This window comes from Drosophila sulfurigaster, chromosome 2R, assembly GCF_023558435.1.
Source record: "Drosophila sulfurigaster albostrigata strain 15112-1811.04 chromosome 2R, ASM2355843v2, whole genome shotgun sequence".
Classification (NCBI taxonomy): Eukaryota; Metazoa; Arthropoda; class Insecta; order Diptera; family Drosophilidae; genus Drosophila; species Drosophila sulfurigaster.
Window position 1 is genome coordinate 23369015 of NC_084882.1, and position 24506 is coordinate 23393520.

General features: G+C 38.1%; 3 protein-coding genes across 4 annotated transcripts in view; all 3 read left to right on the forward strand.

Annotated features, from left to right (window-relative positions):
- Window positions 1-14296: 14296 nt before the first annotated feature.
- Window positions 14297-18479, forward strand: LOC133836746 (serine/threonine-protein phosphatase 2A 56 kDa regulatory subunit epsilon isoform; the record flags this gene model as incomplete). The annotated part of the gene is made up of 7 exons (XM_062267335.1): window positions 14297-14876; window positions 14939-15138; window positions 15211-15405; window positions 15467-15657; window positions 15724-16057; window positions 16118-16347; window positions 16411-18479. Coding segments are annotated over 7 exons (2019 nt in total), but the record flags the coding sequence as incomplete, so codon positions are not given.
- A 2658-nt stretch (window positions 18480-21137) lies between these two features.
- LOC133836867 (solute carrier family 25 member 45) lies at window positions 21138-23467 on the forward strand. Of its 2 annotated transcripts, XM_062267454.1 has the most exons (5): window positions 21138-21607; window positions 22405-22517; window positions 22576-22816; window positions 22874-22988; window positions 23042-23467. In XM_062267454.1, exons 1-5 carry the CDS (start codon window positions 21562-21564, stop codon window positions 23421-23423), a joined length of 897 nt encoding a protein of 298 aa, XP_062123438.1. In that variant the 5' UTR covers window positions 21138-21561; the 3' UTR covers window positions 23424-23467. The 2 variants fall into 2 exon arrangements, with proteins under 2 accessions (XP_062123438.1, XP_062123439.1); XM_062267455.1 differs by lacking the exon at window positions 21138-21607 and having other exon boundaries at window positions 22404-22517; window positions 22593-22816.
- Window positions 23468-23833: 366 nt separating this feature from the next.
- The window catches only part of LOC133836864 (sodium/potassium-transporting ATPase subunit alpha), a 30360-nt gene continuing 29687 nt past the window's right edge, over window positions 23834-24506 (forward strand). Inside the window, 1 exon segment of the mRNA XM_062267452.1 lies at window positions 23834-23872. Coding sequence (XP_062123436.1) covers window positions 23849-23872 — 24 coding nt within the window. The 5' untranslated portion in view covers window positions 23834-23848.

The following is a 24506-nucleotide window of genomic DNA, read 5'->3' on the forward strand; positions in this document are numbered from 1 at the left end:
AACGTGCCTCGACCACTTTAAAGATGGCGTCACTTTCTACTGTGTCTGTGTGAACGAATCAAGTAGCCGCTTAACAAAATTGAAGTTTTTTGGCAAAAAATCTAATCACCGGCTGCACTAAATAGCTGAAAAGTGTAAATGAAAGTGCCAGGAATGATTTTCAATTGAAATTGTGACAGGTGTGTGCGCCATTGCCTTTGCAATTGACGAACAAAAAACAAAAAAGCCTCAAAGGTGTAACGCAAACGCACTGTGAAAAAATGCGAATGTCGTCGTCGTCGTTGTCGCTGTCGTCGCCGCTTTGAGTGTGTACGTGCGCCGCGTTTTGCATGGCAGCTGCGCTGATACCAGAAATATAAAAGGTGTGAATTTCGTGTGTTGCAAGATACATATATTGTTAATTTTGAGGCAATTAAAAGGCATTACACATATGCAACACCGTTATCAGGAATGTGCTTTATTATATAAATATAAATAAGTAAGCAAGCAAGCAAGCAAAAAAAGCCACAAAAATATAATGCCCTGTGTTAAAATTCTGCGAGTGGGAGCCTAAAGCTAAGCGACAGAGAGCAAAAGAGAGTACGCGCAGTAGCACACACATACACACACGCACGCAAATAAAACTTCGTGAGAGCGGAAAACAATCATTTGTGGTGAGTGGTGAGTGTTGTCGCTGTTGTTGTTGTTGCCAGGATGATGATATTTAAACGTTTTAATTGCCATCCATGAACCGGCTAAACTATCTGTCAATTTCAACCTATTCTATTTTATCTCTAATATAAGTGTTGTTATAATGGGAATGAGCGTTTTGAGTGTTTTGTTTTTAATATTATTTTGAGAAAGTTGTCACTGGTCTCGTTTTTATGAACGAAGAAAATTGTTCTATACATATGCATATGTATTTTCATTTAAAACTCACCACACCCCACACACTGACAGCACCTTGGGGCTCGCTCAGTTCTCTGTGTATGTGTGCGTCAGTGTTAGTGATTCACAAAAGCAACAACCCCAACAAATTATCTCTACTACACATTTTCGCTACTTTTACTATACACCAAACGAAGCAGCAAGCAACGCACAACAACACTGCTGCAGCTGCTATCATCGCACGGTTCTTCTGCTTCTTCCGATTCTTTCTCTTCTCTCTCCCCAATACTCTGCTCCCCACTCCTCTCCACCTGTCGCCAAACACGGCACACTACTGCGGTATGCTCGCGCAGTGTTGCCGTATTGCACGAAAAAAACCAAGCAGCCGCTTTTTAAATTTTTTTTGTGTCTGTTTTTTCGTCATTCGTTGAAGTGCTCTTTTCATTTCTTATGTCTTTGCTTTGGTCCCCGTTTCGTGCACTGTCAATAATATTGCGATGTGGGGCTGGTGCTGTCGAGCTTTGGAGGGACACACGCACACTCACAAATACACACATGCAGCAGAAGCAGCAGAGAGCGCCAACCGAAAAAATCGGCTTTCTTTGTGCCGCAGCAGCTGTAGCAGTGTTGCCAACTTTCAGGAAAAAAAGCTGTAGAAATATAAAACTAAAACAAAATAAAAATAACTTTTATATGTATGTGTATTTTACATTAGGATTTTATACTATTGCAATAGGGGAATTTTATTCCAACGAAATTTGACTGAATCCCCTATAAAATGCTTCATTCGAATGGGGGGGAACAAAACTTATGGTATGTAAATACAGTGATAAACTAAATAACTAGAGAAGAATTTTGATCATAAAGTTAACACTTTATACGAAAAATAATACAAAAGTTGTTCATAATATAGGAATGCAAACAAAAATTCATTCTCAACTTCAAGTAGGTGCAAAAAGGAACTCAAATTTGACGGAAAAAATGCTAAATTGGCAACACTGAGCAGAGCAGCAGTTACTGTAGGTTTGTGTTGTCGCGTCGTCGTTTCAGTTGCCGTACGTCGCTGTCGTCTTCGGTTGTGTGCAAGAAATACACGAGAGAGAGAAATACATGAATACAGTTGAAAAGCAGCCTCAAAATCCGCTTTATCGGGTTTACAAAAAAATATATCGCAAAAAAAAGCATATCTACAACTAGAAATGCAAATCTCTCGAAAGTGCGCAATAATTGTGAAGTGTAAATAAATATTGTACATAAAAGTGTATGTAGTAATTTAACCAATTTAATTACAAATTCAACACACACATAATTATAGTGTGTGTGTGTGCATAAATGTGTGTGTGTGTGTGTTCGTTTAGGTATCGCGGCCGGCAGTTTGCTGCTTTAGCTATGTAGCTAGAATAGCTAGTAGCTGATGATGGCTACAATTGAAATTCGTTTGTGCTTTTATATTTTTTGTATTTTTCAAAGTATATTATTTTTAGAATATCGATTTTGTTGGCTGCCCGCAGCCAGAGTTGAGCAGTGAGCAGAGAAGCAGACCAGAGCAGCAGCAGCAGCCACACACTTTGTATCCGCTAGTGTATGTGTGAGTCTGCGTGTCTGTGTATATAGAAATCTATATGTGTGTGCATACATATATAATATATGCGAATGTGTGTGTCGTCGTCACAGGCAGTAAAGAATGTGTTAAGATTATGAGCATAACTCATATAGACAAAACGTTACCTAACTGCCGTGCAAAATACAAAATAATAATACAAATACGCGAGAGAAAAAAAAACAAAGTGAAAAAATTTGAATTAAAGTGTCTTCCCCAAGTTGCGTCTATGCTTTATGCCTTCGTTCGTTAAATTCAGCGATCAAAACAGCTGCTCCTGCATGGAGTTGACTTCTCCCTCTCGCCCTTTCCGTCTCTTTCACACTCTACCGATTCATATCTCCCCGTCCTGCTCGCTCTTGCGGTTGCTGTCATAGCTACTAGCACACGTCGTCATTCTTATTGGCGTTTTCTTTTATTTGATTCTTATATTTCACCTACATTATTGCCATATACACAGACACATACACACACTTATGCTTATATGTATGTCGAGACACACATATGCATATGAGCAAACACACACAGACACACATACGAGCTCACTCATTTCTGTGCTGTGTTTTGCTTTTCGCCTCTTGCTTTTAGCATCGCATTCGTTTTAACAAGATCTGTGCGCCGACTGCCCTACGTTCCCCCCCTCCCCAACACTGTCATCGCCGTCGCCGTCGCTGCCCACGTCGCAGCCGCTGTCGTCGCTTGTATTTTACATGTGTTCTTATTGTCCCCTTGGCCACCGCCACAACCCCATCCATCCGTCATCAGAGCGCATAAGCGAATGCAAATTCAGATACACAGATATAGATGCAAAAAGAAAAAAAAAGTATAGCAAATAAACTGCAACTTTATTGCTATTGCTCAAGTGTAAAACTGCAAATTGTTTTAAGTCACAAAATGACAAAATCGTTTTGACAATGTTGTTGCTCGCTCGTTTGTTAGTTCTTTGTGTGTGTGTGCTTTGCAAATAATTGATTTCAATAAAATGCCGCTGAGAAAACTGAGTTCTGAGGTATGCCAATCATTTATTTACATACAGACTACAAAGCAGAGTATACATATGTGTAAAGCGTATATATTGCATGGCGAGCGGAAGTTGCCGCCTTGCCACCTGCCCACAGAGGGCGCTCCATTTTGGGTATTTGTTCTATTTCCGTTTGAATTCCAAATTTGACAAACATCTACTCACACACATACACACACACACGCATTCTACGTTTTGTCTGCCAACTGTCGCAACAACTGGCAAACAAAGAACGGGTTCTAATTGATTGAGAGTGACGAACCTGCTCGCCCAATTAACAAGTTTCGATTGAGCAGTTACTCGAAGCGAGAGCAGTTAGCGCTGCCAGATCAGGTCGAAATTAACACAATTGTGTGAAATGCTTCAAAATACAAACACACACACACACGCACGCATGTATTTGCATATTACTTTTTACATACATATATCTACATTAAAATCTGTATCTGAATGCAAACTTTGAGCCTCTTCGTCTTTCTCTCACACGTTCGCTCGCTTGTTCGCCTTGTCTGACAGGTGACAAGGCCACATTTGGTTATCAATTGTATGTGGCTAACAAGCCATAATTTATCGATGTCCACATAACGTTTTATTATAATAATTCATAATACACTACTATTTGCCCTGCACGTCAGTCTAAAAAAAAAAACAAAAATAATAATATAAAACTATCAAAACGACAGCAAATTATTTGTCGTCACATTGAACGTGACTTTTGCTAACAGGCGCTGACATTAACAATTGCAATTGTTTTCATTATATTGGCTTGTCTTTTGCGCAATCATGTATTTCTATTTTCCATTTTTTTTTGCACACAAAACAAATTGTTGCAAATTAGATAATGGTCTATCGTCAAAAGCAACTAGGACAAATTGAACTTGCATTTTAAGCTCGGGATTTACTTTTGTGATGTTCAAAAGATTTCCAAAATCAACATAACTTTTATTTTTGTAGGTCGTAAACGTGTTTAGCAAATAAATGCACAAATTTATCAACTCGCAAGCGATAAATTATTTACTCTTTCAAAACTATTAATAGCTTACGATATTTCACATCTACTGCAAAAAGCACAGCAAATCACACTTAGCCTCCTCTTTGAAAAATTTGTTGTGTGCTCGTTATTTGTTATTTGTTATTTGTGTTGTTGTTGTCGGTTCTAACGGAATTCAGCTAACCGTAGAATTTCTTTACTTGGCTTGCTTGTTGCTTGGGATGCCAAAGTGTAGGCCTAAAAATGTCATAAAGAGCGCTCCACATTATTCGCCAACAGCTTCTGGCGAAATATGAAGCACTAATTATCATCAAATTACTGCAGACGACGACGACGACCTGCTTTTTATAATCTGTTCACCTGAGCGTTGCACTCTTCTTCTTGTTGTTGTTGTTGTTTAAGTCGCGAGCACAACTTTAAACTTTTACCGGGTTTTGCTGCAGTTAAAGAGCGTGCTAAAAGTCAATTTGCCAGTCAACTGAGGCGTCTCTCTGTGGGCGCCCATCGCACACTTTATGCATATCTTGTTCTGTTTCTCTTGTGTTCTTTATATGTACCAAGTATGTATCTGATTTGCTCCACTGCCTGCCATAACTTCATAATGACCCCGCAGGCCGTGTTTTTGACACAGGTACAAATAATAACATTTGCACTCATTGCTGATGATGGTTGTTTAACTCACTTCTGAATACTCTACACTGAATAATCCTGTTCAATTCAGTTGTTACTTGATCCTACACAAAAGTCAACACAATATTTTATGTCTGGGCAAAAAGTGGTTCACTGTGTCGCAATAGAAATCTCTATATATCCGGTTTGAGCCAAGGTAACTGGAAATAGCCAAATGTGTAATTGCAATCATTATATTTAACTAGTCGCTGTTGTTGTTGCTGTTGACACGTGCAGAGCATGCAAATTTTCGTTAGAACAATCGACTCTCCATTTTGCTTTTTTTACTCTTTTATTTTGAGCTGTTTTTCGCTATTTTTGTAGCTCGTTATGCAGCCATTGTTAATGTTTTGTTGTTGTTGTTGTTGTTGTGGTTGTTGTTTTTGCGGCCGCCGTTGCGCCCCATATAAAAAAGTGAACTCCCTAATTCTGTAGACGACGACCCAATTGGCGGCACAGCAGCCTCGATTGTTATTGTTGTTGTTGTTGTTATGTTCACACTCATTCTATTTGCCAGTTTTATTATAAAAATGTTCTCGTTTCTTTTTTTTTGTTTTTCGCTGGCTGCAGCTCGTTTAAAAATACTTGGGAGTATAACGCACATTCCATATATCTTTCAACTTCATTCGCAGCAGAAGCAATCGAAGCGAAGAGGTTTCGGTTTTTTCTTTTAGTATTTGTTTCGGTCGTTAACGCTGCTCTTCGACAATGTAAACAATGTTGGAAAATATATCTACTCGACTCGATGTTTGTACAAATTGCATTGAGTTTTTCCAATGAATTTATATGCATAGTTTATACGTATAGAGGTGCAATATTAATGCATTCATTGGGGATTTCTTTTGTTATTTCGTTATTTAAATTGGAATGTTGTTTGGGTTTTTGATTTGATTTTGATTTTGCTTTTGTTCAATATTGAATCAGTTAAATACTTTTAGCGTAATTTTCGAGTTTGCAAATCATCGGCAGGGTATATGATAGTCGCAGTCTCCTTGCAACACTTTTCAGTTGTTTTGCATTTCGCGTTCCATCTACACGCTTTGGAGCATGTAAAAAGTCAGCTGCCAGGCGGACACCCAAAATGCCATGAAAAGCCATTAAGAAAACAACACAAACACACACTCACACACACATATGGAGCTAGAGAGAAATGCTCACTTTTTGGCGAAAAACTTTTGGTTTTCCTTAACGCTACGTTTTCATTGTATGCGGCAATTAATGACGTTTTTCCTCTGTGCTGTGGCTGCTCATGATATAATTTTAGATGAACATTTTGCATGAAATAGAAAAGCAAACAAAAGTATATGATTTGCCTCTTTTTTTGTGTGTTGGACGAAGAAACCATTTACCAATTAGCGTTTTAACCATTTGGAGAAAAAAACAAAAAAATGAAAACTTTGAATTGCAGTTAAATGGTTGCGATTTAGTTTTCAATCTTTTTTCGTATTGCTTAAATATAATTGCGCTTATTTTTAGCATTCATAATTTGAGTTTCCTTAGATGCCATCTGCATGAAATCATGTGGCCTTGAATTTAAATGATTAAAACGGCACAGAAAGCGAGAGAGAGAAAGAGAGAGAGAGGGAGAGAAAGAGAAACGAAACGAATAAAAATGCCAAGTACACTTGATAAGTACTACGTGGTTGATGGGGCAAGTCGGGACAGATTCTTACGACAGATTCCTTATTACCGAGATGACCTTAAAGCGACAGATGCTTCTCCCTTCCCCCTCCCCCAAACACAATCAATAATAAATTGGCAACATGATTTAGTATCTCAACTACTCGAAACTAAGTTATAGTCCATAAACTGTTAAGTGACGTCATAGTTTCGCTCGCTATTATAAAATTGGAAATATAGCTGTAAAGTGCACTTCAACTTTAATTGAATTAAGCTTGGAATCCCTAAAAGTGCTGCAGCGTGTCCAGATTTCATTTGGGGAGGCGCTTGTTAAGCCTCCGCCTAAGATCTGGCATTGAGGATCTAATCTTATCTCTTGCTCAGATAAATTTTATATGCCACATTTTTTGCTTTGTTTTTCTTTTGGTTGTGGTTGTGTTTGTGGTGGCAAAGACACGCCTACTCGACAGCACTTGTCTGCTTATCGCTTTTGTTATAATTATAATTAAAAGCAAGCCAACGGCTGATACCCTGTAGATGCGACAAAAACAATTCTTTATCTCAGGAATTCAACTGGCTAAAGGCGAGCATATTTGGCAGTTAATTATAGAAAAGTATTTGTATAAATTTTTCCCTTTTTTTGCACAATTGCACTCGGAATATTGTTGCTATGCTCCAAGGCATTGAAAATATGGGGCAATTTTATCATTGTTTGGTTTTTGAACATTAATCAGCTTTTGTGTTTGTGGCTTTGCCGCCTTTTAAATTGAAATAAAATAAATGCAAAGACTTTAATTAGTTTACATTAATTTAATAATGGCTTTAGGGCAATTGCTGGTCGAAAATGCGCTCGAATTGAGTTTAGACTGGGGCGCGATCTTAAAACTAATTTCATTTGGGGGAATTTTAACACATTTGTTGTTGCTGCTGCCTGCTTGCTTTTTCTTTTTTCTCCTTATTTTTTTTTAATTAGTCAAACACTTATTTGTCTGTTGGCCCCGACAGCACAACGAGGTGGTCATGTCTTTGTTTTAATTATTTAATTAAATTGAAGAAATTTGCTGCTGCTGCTGCTGCTGCTGTCATTGGTCGTTGCTTTTGTTGGGCTTTGTCTGTGTCGTATGCTTGGTTTCTGTTGGTTTTCCCTCTGTGTGTTGTTTGCTTACAGTTAAACGATTTCGTCATATGGGTTGTGTGTTGGTCTAACAATTTGTTTAACACGTCGTGGCTGTCTTATTTAATATTACATACTTGCCACACGACACAGCGCAACGCAACGCAACGTTAAGACACTTGGCTGGCTGATGCAATTACAAGGTGCCCCAGACACACATGTTATTGTTATATATACTAAAATTTTATGGTTTGTTTTGCTTTCACTTCTGACTTCTGAGCTGTAGTGAGTGGATCATCATCATTATTTTGTGGGTTTGGCATTGAAGTTTTGCTTTTACCACAAAGTGTTTTGAATAATTCTTCGAACAACAATAACAACAACTTTCGATGATTATTCAGTCGAAAGCCATTCACATGTTCATTATAATTATAATTGCTCTTTATGTGCTAGGTCCCACCCACCGTCCACCCGCGCCGCCCCTTTGGCAACATCATCTAAATACCGAAAATAGAAACCCATTCTGCATGTGGCACTTCTATTTTTATGACACACACAAAGCCAAAGCCCCTTTTGTTGTTAGCGGGCTCTTCTCCTACATTGTTTTGTGCGGCAACAAATTGCGTGCGTTCCTAACATTTGGGTTGGGGATACACATAACTGAGTTTTGCTGTCGAAGGTGTTCTTGTGGCGCCTCTTTTAATTGATGATTAGTCAGCCTAGCCGCCTAGTGCGTCAATTTTGTGGAATGTCCCAGAGAAGTATCAATAAATTGAATCTATTTTGCTATTGAATGTCGCATTGCATAGCAGGAAAGGAAAGTCTGGAAAAAGTCTGTTCAGAGCTTGATAAAAGCTAACCAAATCCAATCGCAAGTGCAACGGAAAACTCTTTGTCATGCAACTTTTCCGTTTTGCCAGAATCGAATGCAATGAAAAGGTTTTCGACGTTTGCAACTTTTCTAAATTGATTTTGCAGTCTGCAATAAGGGAAGTTAACTATTTGTGGAATTGTTCGTAATACTTGCATACTGATTAAATTGTTTTAGTAACTGACCCAATTCCCATAAAATAGGGATACACAACGCGAGACAGAGACAGAGAGAGAGAGAGAGAGAGAATGGTTGGTAATGTTGTTATAGCTTGATGCGAATACTATATGAACACACTCTATGAATATGCATACTTAATGCGAGTGTTGTGTGGTGTGTTTGCTTACCGAGTGACTGAAAAGCAAAGCAAAACAAATAAAAAATGCAGTTCGCGCAGCTCCCACAAAAAAACAAAACAAAAAAAATGTCGAGTGGCTGTGTGTGTGTGGAGAGAGCCTCGAATGTTGAAAAAGAAAGGAAGAAAAATGTAACCAAAACAGCAACAAACCAGCGCAGAGCTAGATAAACCCGCCAGGCTGTATTCTCCCCCTCCCTCTCTTCCTCTTTGACTCCCCCTCAACTGACCAGGCAAATGTGTAGCTCGCTTTCTCTGTCTCAGTCACCCACAATGTGTGTTATTGTTGTTGTCATCAGCTGCCTTGAGGCAGCCACACACATAAACACGCACACACACAGACACAGTGAAAACTTTCGATTCTTTTGCTGTGCTGCATTCTTTGGGGCTGTGCTGTGTATGAAATCTTATAAAACTTATTGTTCCATTTCCTTTCACTTTATGCAAATTTAACAGCGCATTATTCTGGCAGATACATAAGCATGCGTGTTGAACAAACACAGATACATAGATACAGATACAGATACATTTGCATTCTGCATTTCACACCTCCTTCTGCTCTCTGTGAACTTTTGAACTTGGATGACAACTGCTGATGTGATTGATTTAATGTGATGCCCCGTGATGTGATGTGATGTGATGTTGCGCTGTCTTCTTAATGATCAACCCGAGAAAAGGTCAAGGTCCCAACAAATTCATTTTGAATGCACTAAATGATATTTCCTTTGGCATCCAAGATGCAAGACGTGTGTGTGTGTGTGCAACTAGGACAATCATCAGAGAGGCAGCTCACGTTGCAACTGATGGGGACAGTTACTTGCCAACGTACAAGTATTTTTGTTGCCTGCAACACACCCACTACTTAGCTCTCTCTCTCTCTCTCTCTCTCTCTCTCTCTCTCTCTCTCTCTCTCTCTCTAGCTATCTCGCCTGGCACAACAATTTGAATGCATTTACACTTGACGCATTTTCTGGTTTTACACGCGCATTTTCTTCTTTGTGCAATTTTCTGACGGATGCAGCCACGCTACTTGTGTTGTGCGATACTCACACGAAGCAACGCCCCTGAACTCGCGCGTCAGGATTTTGCTGAGTATGTGTGTGTGTGTGTGTGTGTTGAGTGTGTTTTCCCACATGCCACACGCGCTTAGGAAACGTGCACGAAATATTACTGCGTAGTTTACAGCAGCTCTGACGAACCTTCCTTGCTTTCACCCTTCCCTTCCCTTCGCTTCCTTTTCTCTAAAAGGAATGAAAGCCAATGCCAATTTCTTGAGACACTTTTCAAGTACGCAGCAAGACGGAAAAACAGTGCGCAATTTAGTTGCCCCTTGTGCTTGTGCTGTGTGTGGCAGCAACAAACAAACCCCGTACTTATGCTGCAAATTAGAAACTATCAATTACATGGCTCAACCATTAATCTTTTTATTTAATGCACCCTTCGAGAACTTCTGATGAAATTGGCTTTTGGGTGTTTGTGATTTCTGCGGCGATAAATCGATTTCAATTCAGTTGTTTTCTTCTTGGCAATGAAACATCGATAACAAAAGCAAAGTTCATATGCAAAAGTCAGGCCATATATATGCGAAGAACTCTTTAAAGCAAAACTAGCGAAAAGGCCACACACACACATTTGATAAGCAATTGAAATAACAAAACGTTGATTTTCAATTGACATTTTTACTGCTGTCGTGCAAACAACAACAACAATAAGAAAAATAATAATAACAAAGCGAAAGAAAACAAAAAAAAAATAACAAGACGAGGGAATGCGGCGCAACAGAAAGCGCAATCAAATCGGAATCGGAATCGAGCAATGAAATAATTCATTAAATATTTGCACTGCGCCCCGTCAAGGGAAATGGCAGAAGGCAGAAAACAGAGACCAAAAAAAAAATAAAAAGAAAACAGTGAAAAACGAGAATGAAAACGAAAACGAAAATGACAGCGAAGCAGAAGCAGTTCAACAACTAAATGGACACTTGAAAATAGGTGTGGACGGGAATTCGGTCAGTTCAGGGGTGCGGTGGATGAGGAGGGAGGGGGGTGGTCTAAGATGAAGAGGGGGCGGTTGTGTTGTGGTTCATAGAGTGACAGTTGGCAAAAGTTTTAGGCAGTTGCAATATTTATATATCGATTATGTCTGGAAAATCAATAGACACGCGCCAAACGCAACGAGTGAGTGAAAGAGCGATACAGAGAGAGAGAGCGAGAGAGATGGAAAGATAGATAGGAAAATTTTTGGGGGAGTTAGGTGGGTGCGTCGTCGTAGAGGTTTAGTCATTAGCGACGCCATCGCAGATGACGACGATGACGGCGGCGAACGTGGAACGGTGACGACGACGACGATTTTCCAAGCGTTGAAAGAAAATCTTGAAAATGCCTGACACACACTCGCCAGCAGTAACAACAACAATACACTAACCTGTCTCATTATTTTGTTGGTTTATTTTGTCTTGCTCTTCTATTCCCTTTTTGCTGTTGTTGTTGCTGTTGTTGTTTGCCTAATAAAGTCATAAGGTCAGGCGTTCAAATAGAGAAAATAACTACACATGAAACATAGAATATAGGCGTAGTGTTGACCGCATTCTCTCCCAATGGGCAAGGCATTTTCAGTCGAGCCAAGTTGCTCCCTATAGCAAGCATGTGTCCTCGATTACACCATGTACAAATATCTATCTATATATGTATGTATATAATGTTGTACTTATATTATGGAAAATTTAATTAAATTTTCTAAAACGATACAGGGTATCTGGGTGTCATATAACTTTATGCGCGATTCAAGCATTTATTTAACTGTTATCGTGCATATGTGTGTGTGTGTGTGTGTGTTGGACTTGCCCTTAAATAAAATTAATGTACATAATATATACATTCGTTTTGTACTCGCCAGTTGTTGGGTTGACGTTTCAGTTGGCTGGGAAAATAACTTAATAATTGTACCTTCAGTATTATATAGTGGTCGTAATTGTATTTCCAGCTGTTGTTGGTTCCGTTCGCTGCTGCTCTGGTTGTTGTTTTCCTCTTCACTACATTTCACTTCAATTCAATGCGTTGCTGTTGCTGTTGCTGTTAATATTAAATTTAATTAAAGCTTTGCCCACTTTAAAGTGTGCTTATTATTGTGTGAAGCATTTTCCCTTTATTTAAAATATATTTGTTTTTATCACATACCAAATGTGGGCGAATTTCGAGGAAAACTTTTCACTGATGACATCTCTATGTGAGGAGAGGAGAGGAGAGGGGAGCGTTGGGTCTGCAGTTCCGGCCAGCCTCAACATTGAAACTTGTCGTTTGTCAATGAGAATCAACTGCTGCTGCTGCCCACGCGACCCGACTCGACATTTCCATTTGCAATCCCATCAGCTGTCAGCAGCTCGCTGTCACTCATACGCCCTGTGGCCAGTGCTAAAAGGGGGGCGGGGGCATAACAAAAGCAGACTCGGTTACCTATTTCTTGTGTTTAACACGTTCTCTCCACTGCACTGCATGCCAAATTGCAATAAACTGTACCTCAACTTTATCATATTTGTTTACTAGTTATGCTAAATAGACGCCACTTAAAGTTTCGTTTTAATTTTTTGCATACAGACAGTACGTCGATATCACATATAAAGTGTTTCATTTTATGCATGTAGCAAAGATTAGATTATAATTCGATTAATTTACGCAATTTACTCGATTCGCTAATCAAAACGTATATAAACATTGTGATTGAGATACGATATGATTGCAATTTAGTCTGGCAAAGTGTATTGAACCCATTTGCACTAAATAAACAAGTATTGAAAACCAAGAGAGAGAGACAAGTTTGTGTCCTTGTCTCAGTCTCAGTGCTCAGTGCTGTGTGTCCTAGTTGAGTGAAATCGACGCAATGACATTTTCGATTTGCAATTTCTTAAATGAAACATATTTCAAACGAGTCGGAAAGAGTGGCCTCGGAAAGAGTGGCCCGCATTTTGCGGTCATCGAGATGAGGATGCCCGAATCGAATGCTTTGACTAGAGAGGAGAGAAAGGGGAGGGCAGGCATCCATTCACCCATCCATCAGATGAGCAGCGTCATTTACATTTTGGCAGACAGACATAGTTCCAGTTTATGGGGTCATTTCGCAAAAAAAAAAACCAATGAGAAACAGAAACCACACACACACACACACACACATTTGGCTCAGTGCGCGATTGCAATTGGTAACACAAGCTGTTGGGTGGCAACCTGAAATCACAGCCAATGTCGCAGCTGTTATCTCTGACAAACGGTATGGAGATATAGCAAAGCAAAGCCAGAGCGGAAAAGAGCGGCCAGCATGATGATTAGATAAGCGCTCTAAAAGCAGCAAAACAGACAATCAAAATAACAATACGACAAAGCAAAAAAACAAAAAACAAAAATAGATGGAAATGTCAGCCGAGTATGTAAACTACTCGTGACAGACATTGATTTTGTGTTACATACTTCATAAGGATTTTTGATATATTCTGTGATTGTTTTACATTAAGCTTATTAACTTATTTTCCGTGTTCTTTTCAATTGCAGTGCATGTGATACCAAAAAATCAAGCGATAACGCCAAAAGAATAACCACGTTGAGACACACAAACACTCGCATTCGCACACACACCATCACACCATCACACACACATAGGCACAGATGTACCCCATATAAAAAATAAAGGCAAAGAAATAGAAAGAGAGCGAGAGCGAGTAAAACGAAATGTGCATGAGAGAGAATGAGAATATTTGAATAAAATATTCGAAAGCAGTTTAGACAGATAATTCTCTCTTATACACACATTTGAATGTGCCATTCAGAGCAACAAGGAACGTAGAAGCTAAGCGAGAGTATTACTACAGCAACAACAAGAACTACAATTACAGTAACTGAAAAAGAAGCAAACAACAATAAGAAGGCGCATACAGCAAATACAACAATCCCTCCATTAAGCAACTACAAGAAAACGAAGCAAACACTGAGGTGAGCTACAGATGATATGCACTTAATATGCGTCAGATTTCACACTTAATGACTCATCTTATTGTCATATTTGCAGTGTAACGAATTTAAACCATTAACACAAAAGCAACAAGTTGCGTCAAGTGAGAAAATTGAACTAAGCAAGAGAAGAGAGAGCTTGGGCGTCAAGTGAGCAAACCTTCCTACTCTAACCAGAAATCGATCATTAAATAAATGTCAAGATAAGTCGATACCGCATCAACACCACCGCCATCAACATACCACAACAACAGCAGCAGCAGAAGCAGCAGCGAGTTGTAGATCAGGATATCGCAATACCGACAAGGACATCGCGTGGAAAGGGTCAAGCGAACGATTGCAAAACGCCAAACTCCACTGCAAAAGTCGCCAACATAACACATAAAATATTTGGCTGGCTACGCAAATCGCGCAACAAAAAACCAGTCGCGATCCTCAGCAGCGATTTCGACGAAGACGGCGACGAGGGCGTGGGTGTGGGCGTGTGCGTGGTGGGCGCATCTGGTGCAGCCGGTGGGGCGTTGGACGATCAAATTTCTTCATTGGCAAGCGTTGGAATTAAAGCCGGCAAGCTGAATACCACACAGACAGCCACGGAGACCGCCATCGATTCAAACGAACCCAAATCTGAAAAGATGTCATCGGGCACGTTTGTGGATCGAATCGACCCGTTCGCCAAACGTTCACTTAAGAAGAAAAGTAAAAAAAGTCAAGGTTCCTCGCGCTACAGAAACTCTCAGGATGTTGAGCTGCAGCAATTGCCGCCACTAAAAGGTAATTTTACATTCATTCAAATTCAAACCAAAACATTTCATTAACGAAATTTCGTTTGTTAGCCGATTGCTCGAGCCTGGAACAGGAGGAGCTCTTTATACGGAAATTACGTCAGTGCTGCGTATCATTTGACTTTATGGATCCGGTAACGGACTTAAAGGGCAAGGAAATCAAACGGGCTGCTCTCAATGATCTATCCACCTATATAACACATGGGCGTGGCGTGCTCACGGAGCCGGTCTATCCCGAAATAATACGCATGGTAGGCATAAATAACATTTAAACATAAATTTGTATTATATTAATCAATATCAATATTATTGTTTTCTTTTAGATATCTTGCAATTTATTTCGCACATTGCCGCCCAGTGAAAATCCCGATTTTGATCCGGAAGAGGATGATCCAACACTGGAGGCATCATGGCCGCATTTGCAACTCGTCTACGAGGTGTTCTTGCGCTTTCTGGAATCCCAAGATTTTCAGGCGACCATTGGCAAACGTGTGATCGATCAAAAGTTTGTGCTGCAGGTGAGTTTCAGACATAATTTCAATCTAAATACAAATATTAATGTGCATTTTGCTGGTGTAGCTATTGGAACTCTTTGATTCTGAGGATCCACGCGAGCGAGACTTTCTAAAGACGGTCTTGCATCGTATCTATGGGAAGTTCTTAGGATTACGCGCTTTTATACGAAAACAGATCAACAACATATTCTTGAAATTCATCTATGAAACGGAACATTTCAATGGCGTTGGCGAGCTGCTTGAGATTCTTGGCAGGTGAGTTTGATCGCTTTAAAATCATGCGTTAAAAACATTTCTTAAATCTATTGTTTTTTGTTGCAGCATTATCAACGGTTTTGCCTTGCCATTGAAGGCGGAACACAAACAATTTCTGGTTAAGGTTCTGTTGCCGCTGCACAAAGTTAAATGTCTGTCGCTCTACCATGCACAGCTGGCGTATTGCATTGTACAATTCCTAGAGAAGGATCCATTCCTCACCGAGCCTGTGGTGCGTGGTCTACTCAAGTTCTGGCCCAAGACCTGCTCCCAGAAAGAAGTCATGTTTTTGGGCGAAATTGAGGAGATCTTGGATGTGATCGATCCGCCGCAATTTGTCAAAATACAGGAGCCACTGTTTCGGCAGATTGCCAAATGCGTCTCGAGTCCACATTTTCAGGTATGCGACGACTGATTGACATCATCTACAACAATATTTAACACATTGTTTTTGTTTTAGGTTGCTGAACGTGCTCTTTATCTCTGGAACAATGAATATGCCATGTCGCTGATTGAGGAGAACAATGCGGTCATAATGCCCATCATGTTCCCGGCGCTATATCGCATTAGCAAGGAGCATTGGAATCAAACCATCGTCGCCCTGGTCTACAATGTATTGAAAACGTTTATGGAAATGAATTCAAAGCTGTTCGATGAGCTAACCTCCAGCTACAAGGCGGAAAGGCAAAAGTATGTAAATTTTTAAACTGTGTTTAAGGTGATAAACTAAATGTTATGCTTGTGCTCTTCTAGGGAAAAGAAGCGTGAACGCGATCGCGAAGAGCTGTGGAAGAAGCTGCACGAACTCGAATCAAATCGTTCCAGCGGGCGTGCCGCAGGCGGCAGCGCTGCAACATCCAACAGTGGATCAGCTGCGGCGGCGTCAACGTCACTCCAGCCGCCGAACATAGCCGCCGCAATGAACTCTCATCAGCAACAGTCGAATAGCAGCAGCAGCGGCAGCCTCTCCAGTGGCGGCGGCCCCGGTGGTGACAATAATCCTGCGACAGCAAAAATCAAACCAGAGAAGGCAGACAACTAAACACAGATGCAACGCAATGCGCGCTTGATACTAACAATAAAAATGCAAAATTAATAACACAGCAAACAAGATGAATAATGAGAACAACACGAACAACAACAACACACACACATACAGTAACAATGTCTGCTGGCTCACGCACATCCACAACCATAAGCACACCCCAACACACACACACACATACAGAATCACACACATAAATACACGTCAAAGTAAATCAAAGAAATTAATGAGAAATTACATTTTTGAGCTGGCGATAAATAGTTAATACAATACAAGAAGAAGAAAACAAAAACACACAATAACTAAACTAAATGAAAACAATGCAGCGTATGCTTAACTTAATAAAACACACAACAAATATGGTAATTAAAAAAAAAATGTATACTCGTTTAACAAGACACCAAACCAACAAGCTGGAGCTGGAGCTGCTGTACGTTGTGAATTTGAATTGAATTGAATTGAGAGAGCGTGGCTAACCTAGATATGCTTTTGATGAGTGCAGCGTGCGTAGCTGCGTTTTGAATGCAGCGGCATCAAAATTCTATATAATATATAAATCGTACACAATACACACACACACACACACACCAATACAAAACACACACACATATTATAAATACATATAAATATATATATATATTACAAGAGAAAGAAAAAAATATTATTAATTAGGTTTAAGGAAACAACAAATTGAATAAAGCGTAAAAGTGTTAGTATGTGAAATTGAAAGCGAGCCGAAAAATGTAGCTGATTGATTGATTGATTGATTGTTGAACACGCATTAAAATATTATTATTAAAACGTAATGAAGAAGAAAAACATAACTAGACGTGTTGCTAGAGACCCCCCTAGCCTAGAACAGCGCTGACCCAAAACACACACAACACTGAGAGATAAAATTTAATAACTAAAATAGCAACACACACACACACACTCACACATACATATACAGTTACGGTTACACACTCTACTGTAGTTAACGTTTTCTGCTCCCATGGCCAAGCATTATAAATAATGGAAAACGATACAAAAAACAAACAAACAAACAAAAAAATGAAGTTTCGAAAATTTCAGAACTTTAGCAGTCTGGTATGACAGCAGTACCAACTTTCCACTGAATTTTCCAATGTATATATACTTATGTACGTATGCATACATGTGTATGTATGTATATGTGTGTATGTATATTTATATAGATATATATATGTAGGTATATATGTAGACTTATCGAGCGACTATGCTTAACTTTGTTACCTATATTTAAGTGTTGCACGTTGCCGTTGTCGTCGACAAACAAAAAATACTTTCAAAACTGGCCCAAAAAACCTATAAGCATATAAAACCTAAACAAAACATATATTAAGTGCTAAGAGAATGTTAACTTAGTCCACAAACAACTAATTTAGCGGGGTTCATCAGTAAAACTAAACTAAAAAAAAAAAAAAAAAAAAAAAAACGTAAAATATAAAAATAAATACAGCTAATCGGGCTAGAGAAACGGCTTAAAACTGAAACATTACATATGCATACTATATATATATATATGTGTTTACCACATAACAAACAACAAAATGCTGATCTATAAACAAAAATGCAAGAATATATGATATATGTATATGTATGTGTATGTAAGTATATGTATGTGTGCAAAATAGAGTCTCTTTCTAAGTTACAAACTAATTAAAAAAGTAATGAGTTGCGCATGCGCAGTAAACGATAAATATAATACTAAACAAAACAAAACAAAAAAAAAGAAAATAATTCTGAAAATGAAATGCACTGTAAAAAAGTTGTAAGCTAAATACCGAAGTAAACATTAAAGTAATGTCGTTAGTCTCTAGTGAACCTAATGCAACCTAATGATTTAAGGGTAAAGCACCGTTTCACAACTCACACACATACTTACACATAGAGTCTGTCATCCACTAAATCATTTTTTCGATAATTAATTTCATAACTCACACTCAGCTCAGCTCGGATAATATAATGAATAATGCCTAGGGAGCGCCACGACATAACTTTCAAATTTAAATTGTTGTTTTTTTGTTTTTCAACATTTGCGTTTTGTTTTGTACCTTTTACAAAACAATTAAGATTGTTTATATTGATTTCACTGTTTTTTTCTTTTTTTTTTTGTATTCCAATGAAATGCGCACAATTTCTAAAGAATTCGCTTAAGGAACTTTTTCTCATTGTAAATATTATAGGACGAAAGATATATTAATTAAATTTTTTGTGACGCTCCGCTATAAAAAATCAAGTAAGAAAGAAAAGTTGTTCATCTATCGATTCACACTCATACTTAGGAGCACTCCTCATACTAACAAAAATATCATAATCAACAACGGAATATTAAATAATAATAAAGCGATAATGCTAGTAATGAAAATGCGAAATTCAAATGGAAATGGAAATGAAAATAATAATGTATATGTATATGTTTACTAAGTACATAGTATGTATGTTTGTTCATTCGACTCACACTCAGATTCACATTCGATTCACACCACACACGCCCATTTCGATGAAGAAAGTATCTAGGTATGCATATTATTCAGAAGTTAATAGTTTATAACTATAACATACCATACAACAACAACAACAAGAACAACAATACATGCATACAAATATTGAATTGTGTCTGTGAAACGTAAGTTATAATATTATAAATACATATGAACAAGTAAAACGAGTAAAACAAAACGACGGAGCGTTAAACAAAAGAAAAACCACAAGAAATAAAAACAAAAAAGTAAATGCGTTATTATTATTATTATTATGATTATTAAACAAATATGTTTGTAAACGTCAGCAACAACAACAAAAACATAAGAACCTAAACAAAATGGGAGAAAACAAAATTAATCAAGAGAAAACTGCGTTAATCATTCACGCCAACAAAAAACTAAACTGTCATCTAGTAAAACGAAAATCTGATAAGCAGAATCAATCTATGATCTAAATACTAAGTAAAGTGTGTATGAAAGTTTTGCATCTTTATATTAGAGTGTAATTTAAATGAATAATTCCGCGAACAAGAATAAGAACAACATCAACAACAACCAACAAACGAATAAAATGGATCAACTGCAATAACAAATAACACCTAACAACACCAATGCAATAGAGACTCTACTATATCTATTTGTGGCAAGTTGATGCAACTGCTGACTGCCATCTCCATGAGAAAAGTAAAGAAAACACCAAACAACAACATAAAACAAAGAACAACAACATCAAGTACAGAACAACAATAGTTGGTTCAATTAGGACTATAGCGAAGAAGATATGGCGGAGCATTCAAAAAGTTCCCAGCAGAATAGCCATCAATCAAATCATTTAGCTATTATCCCCTAGAAAGAAAAGAAAGCAAAACCAAAAGAAATGATATGAAAAGATTAAGTACATCCATCTTGCGCCCTCTCTAGTTAATGTTGAAATTCACATAGGAATGCCAATCAAGTGGAAACAAAAACAAAAAAATATTATATAGAAAAAAATGCAAACTGTAAAAAACAAGAGATGAAAAAAAAGCGAAAAAATGTTAAAATTAATGCCTGATAAATGAAATACATATGCATACATATATGCAGTATATGTGTATATTACATACATTTATATATATATTTAAATAAATATATATATATTTACATATATATGTCTAAGAGATGTGGTCCTGTTTATTTAATTTTTTTTTTTATAATTTGTGTTTGTGATTTTGTTTTGTTGCACTTTGAGTTAATGTTTAGCCCGCTTTTCAAATTATATTATAACCTTAACTATAGTTTTATGTATTTATATGTATAAATAAAAAACAAAAGCATGTTGAAAAATAGCTGCTTAAAAGCCAGCTAAAAGTATAAGCAAAACTCGTTAAGTACTTTTAGAGAAAAAACTGTACTAAAAAACAAAATAAAGTCGCATTAACAACAACAACATTAAACAAAAACAGCAAAAAACAAAAAAAAATGAAGAAAACAAAAATAAGGCGCTTTAACAATATTAAACATATTGCATAATTATAAAATGTGAAATATTTTCTTATGTTCTAGACTTGTAAAAAAAACCTATCGTATATGACATGACAACAACAACAATGCAAAAGAAAAGAAAAGAAAAAAACAAAGAAAACAAAAGAGAAATGCAAAAAGAAAAACATTATTCTTGAGTCTTGGTTCGTTGTGCTAGGTTTTCAATTTGTTTCCTTTGGCACACGAACGCTGCGTTTTAGAGATACAACTAAACAAAATCTTATGCTGAGTAAAATGAAAACAAAAAAGAAAACACAAAAAAAAAAAACCATAAATACATTACAATTACACTAAATTATAAAAAATAAATGAGAATGAATATATATAAAAACAAAAAAAAAAAAAAAACAAAATATAAACGACTATAAAAACACGACACAGGTTTAGTTGGTTGGGCGCAAAGGAAGTCAATCAGAAAAGCGATTCAAATTCAACAAAAAAAAAAGACAAAAAAAGAAAACAAAAAAATAATGCATATAATTTGAACGAAAGAGACACGAGGCAGTGTGAGGCAAAGAGATCAATCAACAACAATAAAAACAACATTTAATAACAAATACATATTTTCGTTGTGTGTTGCCCTCTCTCTCGTCGTGGTATTTCGCTTATAGCTGACAGCTTTTGAGAGCAACCAAAAAAGCTCAGCAAAGCAGTTGAGCTTTTAACACTGCAGTACAACAACTTGCGAATTGGATTGCAGTTCCTCCGTTGCCGCTGCTCAATGCAGTCGAGACACCTTACCTGAAAAACAAATACAACACAAAAATCAATAACTCGGACAATTCATAAATTCGCAACTGCATTTATTAGCGAAAGACAACAAATGCAATGAAGTGGGAGAACTATTGCGACTTTGTGGCTGGCTGTATTGGCGGTAAGTTTTCGACTCTCTGTCGCATGTTATTATGCTTTGAATGACGCAATCCCGCGGCTAAAGCTGAGCCACAGCCATATTCGACACTTGTTGAGGGAGTAGCGAGAGCAACAGCAGCAGCAACAGTAGCAATATTATCAGCTAGAGCAGCTACCGCAGACAGCTGCGACGTCACGGTCAAGTTCATGTGAAGGCGCCCCTGATCTACGAGGCGTATTTTTGGTCAACACAATCGAATTTCTTGGCAACGTCATGCGGCAACATGTGCCGCATCGAGGCATCATGGGGCCACATGCTTTACATTATTGCAATATTGTACTAAAACTTTTTAATTATAATAATACCCCTGCTATGATATAGAAGGGTGGAAGGGCATTTTGAGATTAATAGATTGAAACTATCTTTCACAGTATTTAGTAGTAGTAATATTCGACTGACGCTATAAAATAATTCCTTAATCTGGAAGATTTTATGAGGTAGAGCTTCAAGGTTTGTTTGATTCAATTCACATTACAATTCTGTTTCAAAACATTTAATATTAAAGTTACTGTTCTGCTGGTATTAAAATTACTCATATTGGTTTTATGTAAGAATACTTTTATTTCATTATTTTATATGAAAATTAGGGAATAAACTTGAAAGTTATGCGGGATATTGTGTGGTAAATTTGTCTGAAGATCTAAATTCAGTTCCTATTGCTCTAAAAATTACTTATGGGTGACTTATAGGATAGAACACTGAATATTAGTTTGTTTATTTGTTTTGTTTATATTTGTTTATTATTATGCCTCATGCAGGTGCTTGCGGCGTGCTGGTTGCCCATCCACTCGACACCATCAAGACCTGGCAACAGGCCTCAAACACATCCGTCCTGACGGCCGTGCAACAGATCTACACTCGCAACAATGGGGTAAGTGGTGATGTGATGGCTGGCCAGCTGATCGCGATCAGTTAACAACGCTTTAAAGATCAACGGTTTCTACAGAGGCATGATGTTTCCCATGATGTCAACGGGCGCCATCAACTCCATTCTCTTTGGCATCTATGGCAATCATCTGCGGCAACTGCGACGCGTTTGTCACAGCGATTATCAGCGAGAGCAGCTGGAGTATCATAACATGTTCTTGGCCGGCTCGGTGGCCGGCTTTGTGCAATCGTTTATTGCCTGCCCCATGGAACTGATTAAGGTGCGACTGCAGACACATTGTTGTAAGTTTACCTAGCATAATCCTCGCCAGCAATTGCTAATTTCGATTATGTTTATAGACTACAATGATTACATCTATGGGAAGCGACGAACGGCCTTTGGCACGTTTAAACGGATACTCAAGAATGATGGCATCTCTGGTCTTTATCGCGGACTTCTGCCCATGATGTGTCGGTGAGTCAGATGCAACTTACAGTTCGACTGAATTACTAATAATTCTTTGCTAGCGATGTCCTACCATATGGCATATATATGCTGGTCTATCGTCAGGCAGCAGACTTTCTGGATAATACGCAATTTGTGCGCAAACGTCGAGCACATCCCGATGGTTCCAATATTAATCTGGTGGTCACCACTTTCGCTGGTGCTTGGGCTGGTGTCTTGTCGTGGGTCTGTGTTATTCCATTCGATGTGGTCAAGACTATTATGCAGGCAGATGAGAATCACAAGTTCCGCGGCATCTTGCACTGTGTCCGTGTCAATTTTCGAGCATATGGATGGCAAAGTATTTTTCGAGGCAGCTGGATGTTGTTGGCGCGTGCGATACCCTTTAATGCGGCAACGTTTTTGGGCTATGAGTATTCACTGGACCTGTGTCATAATTACTGAAATGCTGTCAAATCACTCAAATAAAAGGTTTCATTTTAAATTTATCTTCAAGCTTGATTTTTGTAACGGTCGTGAATATGGTATTAACAGACAACTGTAACATTAAGCGATAGCCTCAGCACTGTAAATTAACATTAATATTGGAGCCTGAAAGCATGCAATGCATTTTAAATAACGACATATTCACTGGCCTAAATAATATTTCTAATCGTATGTGAGCTGTGATGCAACTTTAACAGTTATACAATATTTGATTAGATGAAATTTAATTTCTTTTTCTTTTTTTAATTGAATTTTGCTCAACACTACAACCGTTATGTTAACGCAAGCTGCGCTCTGTTAACAGACAAATTTGAAAGCTATACAACACTGAGGTGAAACCTAAGAAATTAAGTCATCGATAGCACAGTTCATATCGATAAAACATGGCAGTGAGGTCGAATTACGAGGTAAGCTGAGCGCAATAATTAAGCCAAAATTTGTAATAAAACTAAGTTAATTAAGTTTAAAAAAAGTGCAAACAATTGTTAACATGTGCAACAAACAGTGACTAAAGAAGAAAATTCAAAAATGCAAACATTCTGAAGCAGAAAGTGTGTTAGAAGTTTGAGGTGTGTTTTGCAACGTATCAGCGCTCTTCACAAACAACAACAACAACAATATTAACGCTGAGCGGGCGTTTTTTTTTGTATGTGGAAAAATCGAAACTCGTATTTGTATGAGTGTGTGTGCGTGTGCGTGAGAGTGCGAGTGTGTGCGTGTATGAGTGTTATTGGTTTTGTCTGTTAGTAATGCAGCAAAGCCGACGCCCTAAGGCGACGCCAAGTTTATTAATTTGTTTATAGTAGCAGCTTCTGCTGCTGGTGCTGCGTTTGCGACTTCGGCGGTTGAGCCAGCTAACCGCCAGCTAAAAGCAGGGTGGAGACGCGGGCGTTGTTCATGCTCCGCATATTGTGCGTTGTAGATTAATCCTATTGGAAGGGCTTAAACAAAGCACTACGATAATTTTTGTGAGCTGCTCTGCTTGCTTAACATTGTTGCTGTAGGCTTCTTACCTGGTTAAAAACAATGTTGGCAGCAATG